At 39.7% G+C, this 18,821-nt stretch overlaps 1 protein-coding gene across 1 annotated transcript in view; it reads left to right on the top strand.

Annotated features, from left to right (window-relative positions):
- LOC123982234 (transmembrane protein 132C-like) overlaps window positions 1–18,821 on the top strand; it is a 217,197-nt gene that overhangs the window by 36,258 nt on the left and 162,118 nt on the right. The window contains exon 3 of the mRNA XM_046067658.1: window positions 12,532–13,456. Coding sequence (XP_045923614.1) covers window positions 12,532–13,456 — 925 coding nt within the window. The remainder of the gene's footprint in view (window positions 1–12,531; window positions 13,457–18,821) is intronic.

Genomic DNA, 18,821 nt, shown 5'->3' with positions numbered 1-18,821 from the left:
AGGGCTGTTTACTCGTTTGTCTTCATCAACTTGCTTTCTTAAAGTGTTTTTCAACAACTGTGTGAAACTAAGAGCAAACAGACAAAAAAGCTATTAATGTAACTAAAAACAGTGTAGAAATGTACATGCTGGAATTAAACAGATGTCTGCACTACACATGGCAAAAAGGTAATGTAATGATCTATAAATCTCACCAAATATGAATTTATACAACAACATATGCATCGAAACTCATCTATTAAGTCAAAACACATAATATAACTCACAATCAAAACTTCTCTAGGGTTCGATACAGGTGGATGCCGAAGATAAAACAAAGATGAATTACCTAAATTTTCCAAACAAATCCAAAATGGCTATTCTGAACTATGACCCTACCCATGTGATCACAATTAACGAATACAGCAATGACATTCAGCTGACAGCAGTCTTGAAGGACCCATACGGAGGTGCTAGTTACCCTTAACATGCATGTAACATAACAAACCATGATGGGCGTACTGACCTTAACGGGTTGGTCTTTTTGTTGATGTTACTGCATTGCAGTTCAAACGTTGGGCCTTGTGCTTTGATCCCAGTCTTTTATAAGTTATTACCTCAAACTTAAGTTTCACTATTTAAATATTGTCAATGCTTAGCACACATGCATAAATAGAAGTTCATAGACGGGGACATTTTGCAGGGGGTTTTTTTACATAAGGGTACAGGTACTAAATAATAAAAAAAGAATTTTCTAAAGTAAAATAGCGTGAATAATAGCATGGCTATTACCTGGGTGGGGATGATCATTACAGCCCAATTTTGGTCATCCACAGGGATATTTTCAGTGCCATTTACCCACTTCTTATTTTGTTCCGGTCACTTTATGTGGGGAATTAAGTTAGCGTGCAGTTCTGCCTTTTTGTGTCAAAGTAATTTATAAAATAGTTACCTATCTTACCTAAGAGCCACCCCGATTTTTAAAGAGCCAATAGACATTTCCTTTAACCCTTAATTAGTGTGTTTTAATACATCTTACCTGTATAGTAAACATGTCAGTTAGATTACAATTCTGAGTAAACACACACTCACCAGTATTAGATTTAATCAACCTCTCTAAAACAATATCACCTCCACTAGCGGAAAAAAAACAACTCTCCAGGTGATACTTGTAAACTCAAAATACGTGTTGTTGAAAAAAGACCACAAGAAAGAATTCTATAAAGCTTGCTATATTGTTAGCACCTTATAGGTCTTAACCTGTACAAATATGTTATATCTGGCTCTTAAAAGCTGCAGTGGTTGTATAAGTTGTTGTAATTTAATGCTTTAATATCCTGCAGGTGTGATGTATGCTCATGTGACCTTGCTCCACAGCATGTGTACCATCTAAGCAGCCGGCAATCAAAGCTCATTTAGAAAATGTTTTAAAAGTAATGAGACAATTGGATCAATTTGGCTTTAAAATCATTAAATAATAAATTTTGTGATGTTATTTTGCAGGGAACCTCTCTCTGTCCTTGGGCTAGACATACAATAGTGGACAATTGCCCACTCACTTTTATTAGATTCCCGTCATTGAAAAAACCTGAGAGAATGGTGTTAAAGGTTTTTCTGCTGATGTAATGCATCATGATAAATCTTATTTAGGAATTTCACCTGGCAGTGGGCTCTCAGGTGTCTTGAAAAAAAGTGAGTTTCAAAGGCTTTTTTTCACTCAGCATTGAGTCTTACATGCAGTTTAAGGTGGAGTTATAGCCTTAATGTTTCAAGTATTAGGAAAGGATTTAAACTACTTCTGCCATTTATTGAGTTCAAGTTTTATTTAAGGAGAGCTTTTAGTTTTTTTCACACCTTCTACAAAAAGAACCTTTTTTAGATGCATAGATAGAGAGCAAAACCCCCTCACGCATCCATTCATTCAGCCACTTACCTTCTCTATTCACGGTTTCTGAACTACAGGGTGCTCCACATTTGTACGTCCTGCAAAGTAATTTACTTTTGTCAGCTTCTCCACTGCCATCAGGCCTCTCGTGCTTGTTCAAGGAAATTTAAAACTCAATGTCTGTACTTGAATATTCAACAGCTTTCTCTCTCATTTGATTTCCACAACCTGTTATTATGGAGGTCCCGCCGAGTTGTCCTTTTGCTTGCATGAAATGATGACAAGGAACAAAAGAAGATAACTCTCCTGCAGTTGTCCCATCTAGAAGAAGATGAAATAACAGATTGTCAATCTCTTACTTAGATTTACCCTACTTGCCTATAGGATGGGTAACCTTGGGCCTCTGTATCTCACATATTTCAACCTTGAATGATGTACCAAAGAGAGATAGCTTTCCACGATAAAGTAAAGATATTTTATGATCCACGGCATCTTATTTTATGTCCAGCTATAAAAAATGAAGAAACTCTCTGAAAAGCTTTTTTCCCAGCAAAAACCCAAGGCGGCGGAGAGGTAGTTAACTGACTAAACCTTTCACAGCTTCTCTTAGTCACAAAATCTGGCAAGAGAAAGATGAGGCTGACAAATAAAACTAGGTCTGAGCATTGAGTGAAAATGATAGACAGCCTTTCTCTTGGCATCTTTATTTCCATTTGCCGCTTATTCCCCTAACCACTAAGCTCACTCAAAGAATCAAAATTCTCTGTGGCGCTTTTGCGGGAGGATATGGATGAAGAAATGCGTGCCGTGAGCGTTGCTTGCTGCAGGGAGAGACCTCTGAGTTCATCTCATTTCAGAGTTTCTGAGCAGCAGCGAAATGACTGTCTGTTCTCTCCCTCTGCTCCTGCTGGAGCGTGCAGTGGACTTCCTCAGGGCCATGGAGACCTGGCACCTCTTTTCCATGCTGTTTACCACCTCACTGCTGTCAGAGGCGCCACTTTCCTCCAGTGCCACCGATCAACACTGTCCACTGTATCTGTGCCAGAGAAGTCTCACCACATACATTCCTCAGCACTAAAAAAATGCTTTTGGGCTATACTTACAGATATTTCAGTAAGACCTTTAGTGGCTAAACTTTTGATCATCTGTAGTTTGACCAGTGGGGTGCATGCTGGCTCAAAATCTAAATTTCTACTGATGGAGTTTGCCTGAGGCTTCGTGACAGTCGTCTCTAAGGAGTTTCAAGTTTATTCATGCTCAGCCACACACCCATAAAAATGCACGCAGACACACATAAATATATAATAAAGTGGCAAAGATCCTACATTCACCTACATTTTCAGCACAAATATGCCCATTATAACATGCAATCAGTCATACTTAGACACAATCTACACGTATAGGCAAATGTACAATTCATGTCTCCTCTCTCCTGTACTCTTCTTTGCGTTGCATATCTGTATAGTGTGGTCTGATCACTGGATTTGCTGTTCACAACCGTAAACCTCAACACATATGCTGTCACACGTAGAGCACGCGTTATCCTGTGGCACCCACCCCCTGACAAAACCTCAAGTTCCCTCCACCTCCCTCCACCACCAGGCAGCAGATACAGATCCTTGAGCTGTAAGAAATTACTTCTGAAGGAGCTTTGTTCAATTACAGCCGACCACAGACCGCATCGCCAACATCTTGAACTACTTTTACCAGAACAGCGTTGAGAAATGTCATTGTTTTACATTACTGTTCTCCAGCATTGACACGTAGAGCCTGAGATTCACTTTTTTCTTTTCAGCCTCACTGTACAGCCCATCATACTTCTCATCCTTACGGAATTTAAACTCAAGAGCATGTCTGCAGCTGAAGATGCATTCACTTACCTCGAAGGCCCTTTTTACTTCAATTTCTAGTACGTGCTATTATGGAGGGACCTCCAGAGCTGTCCTCCAGAACTGTCCTTCTGTAAAGAGAGGAAGGTGGAATTACAAACTATCATTGTATACTATTCTATTGGATAAATATACTTAAGCCTCAGTTCTTTTTTGTAAAAGAGCGGTTGAGTGTCCTTCTGTAATCTTTATTTCTCTTATTTGAGCTGATTTTTTAGTGTTTTACTCTCAAAGCAGCATCTTCCAGTGAGGAAATGCTTTCTCATTCATGTATTAAAGTTAAAAACTACACATTGAATAATCTAACTGTTGTTTATTTCAGTGACTTAAAATATAAATGTCTTACAGATAAAAAAAATGTGATTTTGTGACAGATTTGCACAAATTGTGAAACAAAACATTATCATTATTTGGCCATATGTTACATTTGCATTAAAGACAGAAAGCAACTATACTGAATTCCTTTCTACTCCTTCTTCTGAACATAATTAAAATTGTGGTTTGCATTATTTGAGCTGCTGGAGCAGCTGCAGTGCCTCATGTCCAAGGCCCATTGACTTTCTTACAATGTAACCTTGCTGGAAATGCCAGAACATTACTCACCCTGCTCCTTTTTGCCAACTTGCTGCATTATTCTTACCTACTTAACTGCATCTGATTTCATATATTTGCACCAAAAAAAACCCCATCCCCAGTGTATAATATACAATACACCTGAAATGGATTTACTTGGATGATTACCATGTGCCGAGAGTTGTTATTTATGGCACAGGTCTCGCTCCGTCTAAGCACACCACAGCATCATCTGTCACTGTCACTATTTTTATTTGACTAACTCAAAGTGTGGTTACTTCACTGAGAGAGAGAGCTGGTCACATTCATAAGCTCACCGAGGCAATCCATGGTCCTAAATGACAATAGCAGAGCCCACATAGTTAAAGTTGAAGCCTTCGATTACCCCTGTGGGTGCCCTCTTTGGAAGGCTAACTGCTGCGCTGCTCTGCTCAGCACATTTGGCCCTGTTCCTTCAAGAGCTCACATCTCCTAGTTCATCTCATCTAAACAACCACCGGCTCCTTAGTGACTCCCTGCTCTGCCATTCACCTCTTCTCTTCCTGACACTGTACAATGCACAACACTAGGCTCACAGGTAATGGACAGAATTGAAGTGTCATAAAAAGCCCATTCATGTCCCAAATGTGTCTTCAAGGCAGAAAGCTTTGGAGTTGTTTTCCTCTCTGCACAACTGGTGAATTGCTGTTCATTGCTGGTTCTCACTATCCCCGCCGCGGAGACATGATGCCTCGCAGAATGAGTACGGAAAAGGTTCTTGATGCAGATAAAGAAATGTTTGGAAGCTGCTGGAAGTTTCTGGCATAACTAATGCCCAGATGGGAGGTTTATCTTTTTTATTTCCATTAGTGTTTCTTTAAGATTGCAGTAAGACTGAAATGCATTATTTCCAACAAGCAGAGAAGGAAGATGGATTTTAAATGTCATTCTTAGCAGCAGTTACCTTTTGGGTCTAATTGACGCAGCTTGTGGTGCAACACGTTGGCTGTTTAAAAAGTGACAGCTTACAAACAACTCATTTTCGGCACTGTTTAGACCATGTAATGTATAATTACTCTCTGCATCTCCATTTCAGCAGAGCATTTTACTTTTCTTTTTGCTGTGTCCTTGAACCTTTCAATCACAGAGCTTTAAAAAAAAACATGCAGTTTTCACATTTTGGGGTCCATGACACATGACATGGTTACATTTTCTAGACCCACTAATGGAAGAAAGAATGATAAAACAATGATTTCATTTGTTTGACTTAATTATATCTATTGAAGGATGGTGCAGCCTGAAAATGTTATTTCATATATATTAAAATATTTCACATAAAGAGGAATTTGTCTTAAAAGACCCGGTTTCCTTTGTGTCTGTATTTAACATGCTAAACCCATAATCTCTATTAACAATATGTTTGAACATCTATTTTTAACATTCAAATAAATAATTGAAATAATTAGATGCATATGTATGCCTCCATTATAAAATTAAGGCTGCTTATGTGAAAGTAAGGAATGTCTTTCACTCTTCTCATGCAGACGCACAGCCCAGGCATGTGGCCCTGCTGATAGATCTGTATTGATGTGATTATACGCACTGTGTGCTGGGAAGGTGAGATGAAAGGCAGGTGCTGGGGAGACAGAGAGAGCATGCTATAAATGACTTATGTTCAGTCTAAGGGAATTTATCGACAGAAGTGACCCAAAGGACATTTTTGTAACTTAAGAGGCCGGCTTTGTCAGGGATGAAAACAACTCAAGATATGAAGAAACAAGAGGTACAGACTTATTGCTGATATCTGTAAGATATGAAGCTCTGCCCCATCCATCTTGGTAGGGTCACAATACTTCATTTTCCCTCATTTCTCTGAAAGGGGAAAATATGATTTCACCTATCGATTGCTGCATAAATGTGTTGCCTAGTGATGAAAGATGAGGTGTGCTTTGCTTTTGTGTGATCTGATTAACCTCCAGCTGGGAGTGAGATCTCTGCTCTGCCCTGGTTCCCCTGTAATGGCAGGGTGCATGTGATGGGCACTTAGAGCGATTAGAGTTCCTGTGTGTTTGTTTGTGTTGAGATCTCACCCTGGACATTTCACTGACCAGGGGATTATATTAATAGCCACTGAATGTGGTTTTACATCTAGTAGCCTGCAACTGATTGAAGAAGGCTCAAAGTGTGCTTTTGAGATTGTACAGGGATGATCCTTATGATAATGAATATACTGTATGTGTATTGGACATTATACTTGGTTCTTATAAATTAGGTATTTGTTTTGTGCAGAAATTTTATATATATTATATATATATATATATATTAATGGATTTTTTCTGGTATTTAAGAGGTAGAGTATTATGGAAGGCTACTATAATGCTTGATTCAATTTGTTAAAACCAGTCCTCAGTCAATACAGTAATTCAAATAGTTGGGGCCTTTTTCAATAGCCTAGCTAATTGTCGTGCTGCTCAGTGGTTTTGTAGACATTCAGCCTCATCTCCCCTTTGTGTGCACACAAGACTTTATCATAAACCGTCTTTGATAAGGTTTTTAAACTTCTTGACTTTGCCAATGGCATTTTCTCCATCTGAGCAGCAGCTGACATTTATATCCTGCGCTCAGATCCCAAAATACCCTTTTCATTCCATTTTTCTGTGGCTGAAAATGAAAAAGTTACCTCTCACTGACCGACAGTAGGTCTATTGATGGTGACTTCAAGGTCCCCTCAGCAGTTCCTCTACAGAGCAAACTCTCACATAGAGCAAATGTTTAACAAAAGAAAATGCCACATAAAGATCACGTCTTAGTGTTTTACCTTGTGGACTTGTGAAATTTTGGGATTTCAAAAGCTTTTTAAATGTCAGTATTAGCAGACACGAAACAAGTTGTGTATAACTCTTTAATACGCACAATCAGTAAAGTAAATAAGTAAAAGGTTTGGCACTTCCTGATACAAAAGCAGGACCAGAGATGAACAAATAACTGCATCAAACAGCAAGACCCTTTTTCAATTAACTTTATTTTCATTTTTCCATTTATAAGAAAAGGTAGGCTACAAAATTACAGTTGATATTTCCTATTCGACACCCCCTTTCTATTCCCATACCCCATCCCTTCTAAGGTCAATATACATCCATACATTGATATACACAATATACCCTCTATTGTACTTTCTTACAATAACTGCAGATGGCTGCTTAGGTCCGTCTCCATTCTCCTCGAACTCCTAGAGGCTATTGAAAAGATGTTGAAAAGATGACTCATATCACACTGTTTTGTTTGAAAGCTGAAAAGACACATTTTTATAAGACACTGGAGGATTCATTTAAGCATGAAAGACTTTCTGCAAAGTCAACCTTAAATTGTGTATAATGATCTAGGTTTGGAAAAAGCAGTCTTGTCTCAAACAAACTACTCACAGCGAACCCCAGTAGTTCCGAAACATACATTTTCAAATTATAAAAATAATGTTTAAATTTGCAGCAAGAGTCTAAAGTCATGCTGGCAGCAGTATAAGACTCTATTTAGGCACCTCTGTGTTTTGAGCTAAATTTTCATCACTAGTGTGGCAAAATGCCCACCACCACATTGCTAACATGTTGAAGTATAACATTAATATAGCATGTCATTAATTTTCAAGCTACTTGATCATAAACAGAAGTATTGGACAAATTAAAATTTTGATGTTAACACCAAAGTCATCACCAAAGTTATCGCAGTTAATCATTCATGAATATCTAAACCAAATTTCATGACAATCGTTCAAAGAGTTGTTGAGACATTTCACTCAAAACTACAATTCTTTAAGTCACAGTGTCTAAAATGTTAGGAATTTGGATTTAGGAATTCCTAGGTTTGTAGCAAATGTTACTCAAATAGAAATAGTGCATTTGTTGAAGACTATTTTTAGCTGTTGATTAATCTTATTTGGGCACCAGGACCAGGTCTGTGGGATTGAGTCTAAAAAAGATCTACCCAGTGGATGAGGTAACATGTCACCCAGTGTGGCACACTGATGTCTTTTTTATAGACAAAAAGAACTGAGCTCTTTTTGCACAGAGGAATAAACTATACCAGGCTTTGCTTGTTAACCACATAAATTCATAGCTGGTTCATGTATTTTCATAGGATTTCTTAACAATGACAGACATATAGGTGATTGCCAGACTTTTCCTTTTAGAACTGTTTAGGGTAAATAATGGATGGACAGACAGATGGACCAGATTTAGATTTCATCCCTGTCAGTGACCACTTGGAGTTGGGTTTTTTTTCAGTGAGAGGAGAGACGGTAAGACTTGCATCAGCAGGTTGGAAAAAAGCTGAACTCCTGTACAGGTGTTTCTGAAGCAATGTTCTGCAGTGTTCATGATGGCTCTACAGGAAAAACAAGTCTAATTTTAAACTGAATCCAACAATGAAGGAGGCATGTGGGCCATGCACATGATCTCTTGTTGTGCTGTAATCTTTGACTTTTTCTTAGCACGTATGAGAAGACACACCCCCACCACCACCTCCCACTTCCCCACTCCTGCTGTTAGTCTTCCCACCTCTTACCTCGATCACTTCTCTCTCTCTATAGATTTTTATATAAGAAAATCTGCTTGATTAATGCAATACTGAAGTTGGGCCAGCTTAATATGTTTGATCAGGGAGGAGTGGTTGCAAGATGCACACATGGTGGAGGATAAAGATAGGATGAGATGAGGAGGAGCAGTAAGAGGAGAGAGGGAAGATGAAGGGATTATATTTCTTGGGTGAAGTTCTACTCAGGGCGCCAGGGACGAGAACAGGTGATTATAAGAAACGGTTTGATTTGAAGCCATACATGGCTGTCTTGGGGACATGAATGCTTTAATACCATTTGAGAGTTTATTTTAGAAGTTGGTAGCTGCATGTTGTAGGGATTCCATGGAAAATGCTTTAACTGCATTTTAATTTGGTGCTCATTTGGTCCCATGCTCTTGTGGGGCCCCTGGCTCACACTACTTATGGATATATCATCAAGACATTAAATCCTGAATTGAACATATGTCTAATGTTGAGGCCAGTCGGGTACAGCTGGATGCTTGATATGTGATCACATTCCTCAGCCCACGTCCTGAGGGTTTGGCAGTGCCCAGAAATCCACCACAAGAGTTTACAGCTAGGATTTACCACAGGGGTTAAGTTATCGGCACAAATCACTTCCTTTTTCATTTGCACAAACAGCCCTGCAGACATGATTTACAAGTACAGTAGTTGCAGACATGAAATCCAAGGGCAACCCGGGGCTACAAATCACACCGGCTTTGCCTCTTTATTTATGACGTCGTATTGGTGTCATAGAAGGGGGCATATTCTAAATCTTAAGTTACAAATTACAACATTTTTCAGCTGTAATGAGGAATTTGGTTTCATCTGTGTCATGGTAAGTGAAAAGTAGGACAGTGTGTCACATTCGCCAAAGAAACAGAGAGACAGGAAAATCCTCTCACTGTGCTGTGAGCATGATCTAGCACCAACTAAGCAATTGCTCCCCTCTTGATATTGCTCTCTGTTTTGTCATTTTTGAAGGTAAACCTCTCAGTCAAAACTGAGTAAAAGCAGTCACTCGCTATGAACTGTCTCAGGGGAGTCTTTACATCCTTTAGTATTCCTCCCCATCAGGGATGCAGTGGTGAATAAAATGCAGTTCAACTCAGACGTCCAAGTATGAAGCAGGTGCACAACATGAATGCAAACAAAAAAGCAGCTTCTTACAAAACAGTGCAAGCAATTTATATTTATGACTCATTATTTTTTTTTTTTTCATGGCTTTGTTACCCATATCAGTGTCAGACTTTTTACTATTAATGCATATGATTATATAGAATAGAGGTCTGTAATTAGGTTCAGCAGTGCTGCTGTCTTTCATTTGGGCAGCCAAACACAATTTTCATAGCTGTGGTAGAGACAAAGGCCATATTTTGAATATTTTTGTATTTATTACAGAATAAAATGGATGCCATGTAGATGATTTTTGATTCCATTGTTCTGCCATTAAAGTTTGAATGCACCTGTGTATTATACCAGAATAGAAGTAGCTGCTCCTGTATACCACGACTTAAAAGTTAGAACAGATGAAGAATGATTGGATACTGACTCTCTGATCCCCCCACATTATAGTCAAAGACAGTCCCTTTTGAGAAAAGACATCTCTCCCAGACATTCAAATGAAAGGTAGATAATGAAATTTCATTTCAGCCCCAGGAGCTGTCTCATATATACTGTAAATAGCCTAATGCATGGCGCAGAACCAGGCACGATATCCCTTTTCATGACTCTCTCCTTATGGGAGGTATTGATTATTAAATGGATATATAAGATCATTCATTCATCAGTGTATATAAGCCTTGTGCATATATACTGTATATTTTTTGAATGTAAAGTAAACTTATGAAAAAGCTGTAAATGGTTTGATGTTCCCTAAAAACCAAGTGAACTTCAGATTCAGTAATACTATTTGAGGACCAGAATTTAATGTATTATTCTAAATATTAAGGTGAAGCAGGGTTTTGAGGGGATGGTGTAATCTTTCACTACATACTCCTTTCTCTGTCTCAGAGCTTGGATGGTTCTTTCTGAAGTGCTGCTCATGTGCCTGATGCTGGTTCTGTCCATCTGGCAAGCCTGTTATTGCTCTGCTGCCATGGATTGTCACAAATCACTGCCACGCCACATCTCCAATAGCAAGGAGGCTTCGAGACAGAAAATCAATGGGCTCTTATGGGCTACTCCATCAGTCCAAATATCTGGAGCTTGATGACAAAGAGAAACAGGGCGGGTGGGGACGATTTACAGGGTGGAGAGAGGGAGGGATGGAAGGAAGGAAGAAGGTTTTAGGGACAAGCAGCGTCTGGTGAGGTTCGTTCATTTAATATAGGGGTGAGCTCTGGTTGTCACCAAAACTGTTAAGAAAGAGAAAGAGAGAGGCTGGGAGACAACAAAGGCTGGGTGTCGTGTTTAAATATTTATTTCAATACTGGTGTCATTATGATCCCTGAGTTCTGTTACCAGTACCAAACAGATATGTATTCAGTACCTCAGCACACAGGTGACGTGAGGCCTGTTTCCTCAGGCTCGCATGGGAGAGCTGAGAGACATAACTTAGAACGAATGTTAAAAATTTGATTACAGAATACAGTGTTAATTAGCTTTCCATTCATCCATCCATCCATCTATTGTCAACCGCTTATCCTGTGTACAGGGTCGCGGGGAATTAGCAAAGTTTCCAGATTCAAATATTTGATGAATGGATAATTTAAAAAAAATAGTTTCCCAATGATATGCACAAGTTTTCGAAGTATGTATGTTTTTGCAGCAGTAACATTTTGTACTAACAAGAAAGTATACTGTAGAGTTGAAATGCCACTGCCAATTGAAGTTTATCAAGACAAACCAATCTGTTTTTTCAAAGATCTAATAGTTGTTTTCCTCTGTTTTCTGTAGCTCCTCTGTTTTTATTTTTATTATTATACATACATATTAACTTTTTTGAGTATGTAACTTTGTCAGTTTTCCAGGGTGAATGCATTACATGCTCGTAACCTGCTTAGAATTACTAATGCAGTATGGGAATGGGACAAAGCTTGAGAATGTGACCAGGCATTTGGTGCCAACGTCCCATACTTGACAGTAGTAAAGCATAAAAGACAGTTGGAATGACAGAAGGAAGGATGCAGGAAGAAGACAGATGATAAAGTCTGAGGAGAAAAAAAAACAGATCGAGTTAGTGAGTCATAATGGAAAAGATCGAGAGCAGGAGGGAATGGTACAAGCCTGATAAGCAAACCACACGCAAGTGTTTCGAATTGATTCTAACAAATTCTTTTAAATAAGAGCAGCGGCTCATGAAAGTGATATCATATGGAAATGTCTCCAACAAACCATTTAACATTTACCACTAGCACTGACTGTAGATATGATTACCTCCGGTTGGAGGCAATGCATGCAAATGTTATGTTAAATGTGAAGCGCCGCCATCAAGGTTGTGAGTTATTTCCTTCAATTTTTCTCATTCTGCTCTTTGATTTCACACCTTGCTCAGGTTTTGTTGATAAGGTTTAGACAATAAATCTTCCTCATACAGCTTCCATGATGCATGACCAGACATGTCCTGGATTATTACAGGTGTTTTAAATTCAGTTGCTGAAACAAAGGTAACATAACATCATCTCCTTCATTGTCATTTTCTCTCTGTTTCAGTGGTGGACAGTAAGGTGATCCTGGAGGGCCTGCAGAGGTATGGCCCCACGCCAATCTATCTGCCTGTCAGCTACCGGATCCTCAATGCTGAGTCAGCGTTCTTCCTACAGGAGGCAAACCAGGACTTAATGAGGAACTCCAGCCTGCAGGCTCGCACAGAGTCCTTCTTCATCCAGCAGGCCCGGCAGATGCCCTTTGTCAATGCTAGCTATGGGCCACTGTCTGTCCAGCAGCCTGTCCCTCTGGAGCTGCTGCAGACTCTGCCAGGGCCATTTAATACACCTTCCTTTAGTTCATCGCCAGTGCCAACATCCACATCATCATCACCTCTCTTTACATTCAACTGGAAGGTCCACACATATATTATAAGCGAGAGGATTCACCCCAGTTGGCCAAAGGTTCAAGTGTTGTTCTACATTGCAGGGAGAGACTGGGATGATTACAGCGCCATCCACAAGTTGCCCTGCGTCAGGATGTTCGCTTTCCATGAGACTCAAGAGGTGCGTGGGACATGCAGGCTCAAAGGTGAGCTGGGGATATGTGTTGCCGAGCTGGAGCCACTAGCCAGCTGGTTCAGCCCGCCCACAGTCAGGCCGGGTAGGCAGAGGGTCTCTGAGCAAGCCCAGGGCACTCCTGTGGAGCTCTACTACATGGTTCAAACCACGGACAGTGGAGACTGCAGCGCAGAGGATTCAAGAAAGGGCAGCTCAGTTCGCACAGACCAGCAGAGGCCGATGGGCTATTTTGCAGGGCATACACCGATGCAGCGCATTGGGAGTGTCAGGCTGTTTCAGCCGCTGTCGGAGCTGAAGCTGGACAACAACTTTGTGGTAATGGCTCCCTCCAAACCCATCCGGCAGAGAGAAACAGTCTCTACTTTTCTTGCTCTCTCCACACTCTCTTCAGCGCAAATTTTCACCCTCAGGTGAGTCAGCCTCCTCCTGGGAGAACACAGTTTACTCTGCTGCTCTGCTAATGTTCTCTCATTTTCCAAACTGATTCCAACAGAAGTCATTGGACATACAAGCATTGGTAGGCTTCTATGAAAACACATAAAATGTGACAGTGAACAACAACATTTACAGCAAACCCATCTGCCAATCTGTGGAAAATTGTACTGAGGCATACAACAGGAAGAACCTTCTGAATAAATTCTTAGTCATTGTTTGTCTGAAATGAATCATGCAGCGTATAACTAATCTGCCTACTAATGCCCATTTGTTCCTAAAATACTGCACTGTATGTAGCTATGCTATGCAAACTTGTCAAATATGCCTTCTTGTTCAAGAGATCACAGTTTGTAGACAAGGTGTATTTACAATACTGTAGTGGTCTGGAGACAATATTTTAAACAAAATCTGCAGTTGGCAAATATCAGGCATTGATCTCTGGCATTAGATACTAACAAATATGTGTATGATAAGTTTATGATTTGCTCCATCGTACAGTCCACAGACAACGTTGCCATGACACCGCTAGTCCACAGCCTAGCATCAGTTGGGCATGTTTATTTAGGTACTTTGTCTACTAATCAGAAAAACATAATGCAGCAAATGAGACACATAATATAACAAATGAAAAATGTAAGAATGTAATGTAAGAAATGTAAACAAGACAATGGTAACCAAGAGTGCCCCCATGCAATCAATCGCATGGCTTTGTGTGAAACAACACACTGGAACAACACGCACGTCGTTGTCTTCCTTTGCTTTAGCTGGAAAAATGTTCATTTCAGGAGGCCGACATTTTTCTGAAACATTATTTCAGTGACAACGAAAGAGCTCACAACACACCAAATCTTGGCTCTGGACCAACTTGAAACCTGGTATTTATTTCAGTTTCTCAGTTCAAATTTTCTACAAGTTGAAGCATGGGCTATTTCAGTGATGTTCAACTTAGGTAAAAAGCTGAAAATTAAGAGAAAAGTCTGAAGAGAGTTAATTTATGACACAGTTAAGAGGTTAAGTTTACGCTTTGGTACCACCTTACGATGCCTAAAAACAAGTTTGCCCGCATTTAGCTTGGCTTCTTTTTAGAAGAGATTTACTGGCTGCTGTAGAAGAAATGTTTTTAATATTGCAGTGGATAAAGTGTTACAGAGAAGGTTTGTTGTTTGTGTTATTGTAAGTTATTTTGGAACGAAAGTAGAGAGAGATTGTAGCGTTGTAGGCTGGAGGGGATTGTTTTGACTGGAAAATACCTTAATTACACCTTTGTGCTATTTATGAGGACTGTTTTCATGTACTCACCTTCAAAATTGCCTATCTGAGGAAGTGTTTTTTTCTCTGGTGATTCCACATCAACAACAAAGTAGTTATTGATTCATTGAGCTTTGTCTCGTACAAATTACCATTCAAAGTGACTGTAATTGCTCCATGTTGTGTGATGCAAATTAAAGTGTAAGGAATATGCATTTCCACTGGGCTACTTTTATGCCTGAGATCTAAATCATGGTGGATGAAACAGTTAGCAGCCTTAAAGTGGAGCTGTGACAGAGAGCCTTGGCAATTTGTCAACCCTGGGTGAGCAGGAAATCTGCCAAAAAGCCTCATTGCTTTTTCTCTCACTCCAGTGATGATGAACTCCCATGAAGTATTAGCGCTCGCAGTATGTGTTTATCATATTTGTCAGCGTGTGTGTAAATGGGAACTTTAAAGGCGGTATTTTTCCTTTAGTGCCTTTTTGCACCAGTATTGCACCCCAATCGTTCAGAAGTTCATCTTTTTATGTTTTCCGTTGGGATAGCACGGACGTAATTAATTTAACCAAAATACATCATTAGCAACCAAAAGATTAAACCTCAAAGTGTTTGAAAATAGCAGGCTACTTTATAGTACTTGACTGCAAGCTTACCAAACTCTGTAACTGAACATCCAAACTCCCATCTCCTCCCTATTATCTTTACTTCCCCCTCTCCTCCACCACAGTCTGCTTTAACTTGTGGAAAAAGAATACTTAGAGGCTCTCTGGACAGCCTTTATTGCCTTTATTCCTACATGTACTGCTGTCAGATGGAATCCAATTTTTTTTACTCTTAAATTTTTCTCTTTTTACTCTTTTCTGCGCTTTTTTGATAAGACCATAAAACGGTTTGGTTCTCTGGGAAAATATTGGGGTGTATAATCTTCTTAACGTATTGTTTACAAAGTGATTCACTGACGTTGGATTACTTGCATTTGCCTGGACAGAGCACCTTGAATTTCTCAAGCTCATTATACACTCCAGTATTCTCTGCAAAACCTTAAGTGAGACAACATGCCTCAAACTTTCACTGCACTTATGATTTTGCTGTTAAAGGTTCAGTGTGTAATATTTCAAAGACATAATAAACATTATGTTTTTATTACCTTAGAATTAGCCATTTATATCTATATAACCGCGTGGATGTCGCCACGTTGCGTCGTCATGTTTTTACAGTATCTGAAAACGGACATACAGCGCTACAGAACACGTTTCGTCACTACGTTCTTCTTCTTCTACTTCTGGTAGAATTCAGGCACTGCAGTCACTCATCACTATGTTGAATACTTACGAAAGAAGAAGAAAAAGTAGTAATAATATACAGCAGGGTCCAGCAAATAAGTTTTGTATCGGAGCAATAGTTTCAACCATTAGATGGTGGATGAGAACATCCATCCATCGTCAACCGTTTATCCTGTGTACAGGGTCGCAAGTTGACATTGGGCAAAAGGCGGGGTACACCCTGGACAGGTTGCCAGTCCATCGCAGGGCCACACATAGACAGACAACCACTCACACTCACACCTAAGGGCGATTTAGAGACACCAATTAACCTAGCCTGCATGTCTTTGGACGGTGGGAGGAAGCCGGAGCAACAAGAGAGAACCCACGCGGACATCCGAACCGGGGCTGTTGTTTGGTATTTCAGATAGTAAGGCGCAGGACTTGCAATCCAAGGGTTGAATGTTTAATCCCACCTTGGGGCAATTTTTTTTTCTGTCTTCAACAAATGGATTCTGCAGCTAATGTTTCTCAGATCACGGCGTGTTCTGCAGTATTTTTGTTTCGGTGTTTGATCCGCATCATCAACCTATGGACGCTTTCTCATTTCCCCAGTATCTCCAGGCAGAGGACATTTAGGGGAATCACGTTTTCTGATGGCTCTTCAGAGGTGTGTCAAGCAGGCTACAGACTCTTTTAATGTCGTTCTGAAAGTAAAAGCTCAGTTCAACTCCAAATACAGAATTGCAGAAAACAAGCTTCTCGTGCTTTTATTTTGTAGGCAAAACCACTATAGAGGAAGTGATAATGTGACTGTTGCTGTCATGACTGAGATCTATTGTCTCCTAAACTGTAAATCTTGGCATCCTAGTAATAAGTCAGCTGATATTTGTCAAGTTTAGCTTACGTTTTCTTTTGTCTCATTCAAAATGTTGTTAAAAGCCACATAGATGAGATAACATTTTTTTGTTTGTTTTTTTAGCTTTAGTTGCTGTTCTTTTCATTAGCTACCATTGACTGTCAAATGTGAAAACATTCTTTGGACCTTTGGATTCTTTTTAACTCTGGACCATAGACTATATATAAGATGTAGTCATCATGGTTAAATTTGCACAGTGCCGTGGGTACAGTGGGTCACTCTAGCCTGATTGACAGGTCACCATGGTAACGATTTGTCAATCACAGATAATCCCGACCTGAAGCATGCTTTCTGGTCTATTTTTCTCTAAATAGGACCATGTTTACTAAATGAACATCATGTTGTATTGAAGAAGACTAGAAACTAGCGATCAAGACCATAAACTCATTATGAAAGTGTTTACTGAGGTGTAATAAATCAGGTGAGAATTAGGGTCATTTTACCATTATTCCTAATGGAGCCAGACTTCTTTTTGCAACCAGAAGAGTCACCCCCTGATGGCCGTGCAATAGAATGCCGGTTTAAGGGACTTCCACATTCGCCTCAGGTCTCTGACCAGAAGCTTCCTGCTTGCTCTGGACCTTCTTTAAATCATGCCAGATTATACATTTATACCACCATTACATCCTACTCTCTACTATAAATGCGGGTAATCATTTCGGTTAAAATTTAGGTTCCTCAGCGTAACATACTGTGGGTGAATGAACTATCATACATACCGCTGCCTTGACAGCTATTTAGCTGCACAGCAAAATCAACACATTTAACCGAAGCACTATTTTATTGGCCATTATTCCTATTTGCCTTGTTGTATAATGTTAACTAATCTAATGTAATTGTGCTGAATGTAATTGCAGCCGTTTTAATTGCAGCTGTAGGAAAAACATACAGACATATAGTATGTGCACACACACAGACATTGACTCTCACACACATACATGTGGACATGCTCTGTGCCAACTGTAAAGTCATGGTGTATTTGTCATGCTAAAGGCTCCTGGTGGAATCAGTAATTCCCTGCTCCCTGCCTCATTAGCCATGGAGAGAGTGGTGTAACAGGTTGGAAAAGGGTTCTCCAGCTACTCCTTATTCAACATGCAAATGAAAACACCATTTCCTTCTGAACAAATTAACAGGCTTTTCAAAAGATAAATTGCCCCAGCTGTATTGTAATTTTGACTAAACAATCCGACATATTTTCACAGATCCCCCAGGGGCAGTGTTGCTGATGAATGCAAATGAATTTCTAATATCTGAGAGTGTGAAGGTATACGTATGAGATTCTTTATGCCGTGCCAGCACAGACAGTCAGCATGAGTTGTTTTACTATTCAGGTGAAGGAGGTAAGTTCAGTGCTATGAATAAAGAAGTGGATTTAGCTTTGGTTTGTAGTTATTCAGATGTTACGCAGACGTGATGCACTTCCTGTCAGCTGATTCGGATCCTGAACACAGTTCAGTTTTGCAGGTCATGCGTCTTGGCTGTTTGTTACTGGCCATTGTTTGCTGAAATATTATCAGGAGGAAAGGTTGGAATAAAGATGTTCTCCTCAGTGTATAGCCCTTATCTTGACTGCACTCCTCTGTGATTCAGTTCTTGTTAAAGGTCACCCAAGATAGTTATGTCTTTTTTCCATTTCCTTTTCTGTACTTATCTGTACTTTTTCTTGTATTTTATCTGCCGCTCTGACTTGGTTTCTCTCCCCTTCCTTGTGTTGTTTAACCTTTCTCTCCCTGTACATGCCCTCTCCTTTTATGTCAGAGTCTTGCTTTCCCTGAGCTTGACAAGTTCCTCTTCTTTGTGCTGAAACAGTGGCAAAAACCCACTTGTTTTTATATTTAAATAAAGACTTGTCTTGCATTAAAAGTCAATTCTGTCTCAACATACAGTTCAAAGTCTCTTTACCCTC

Source organism: Micropterus dolomieu, linkage group LG13 (assembly GCF_021292245.1).
Source record: "Micropterus dolomieu isolate WLL.071019.BEF.003 ecotype Adirondacks linkage group LG13, ASM2129224v1, whole genome shotgun sequence".
NCBI lineage: Eukaryota > Metazoa > Chordata > Actinopteri > Centrarchiformes > Centrarchidae > Micropterus > Micropterus dolomieu.
Note: the sequence above shows the minus strand (reverse complement) of the source record. Positions and strands in the feature narration are given on the sequence as shown.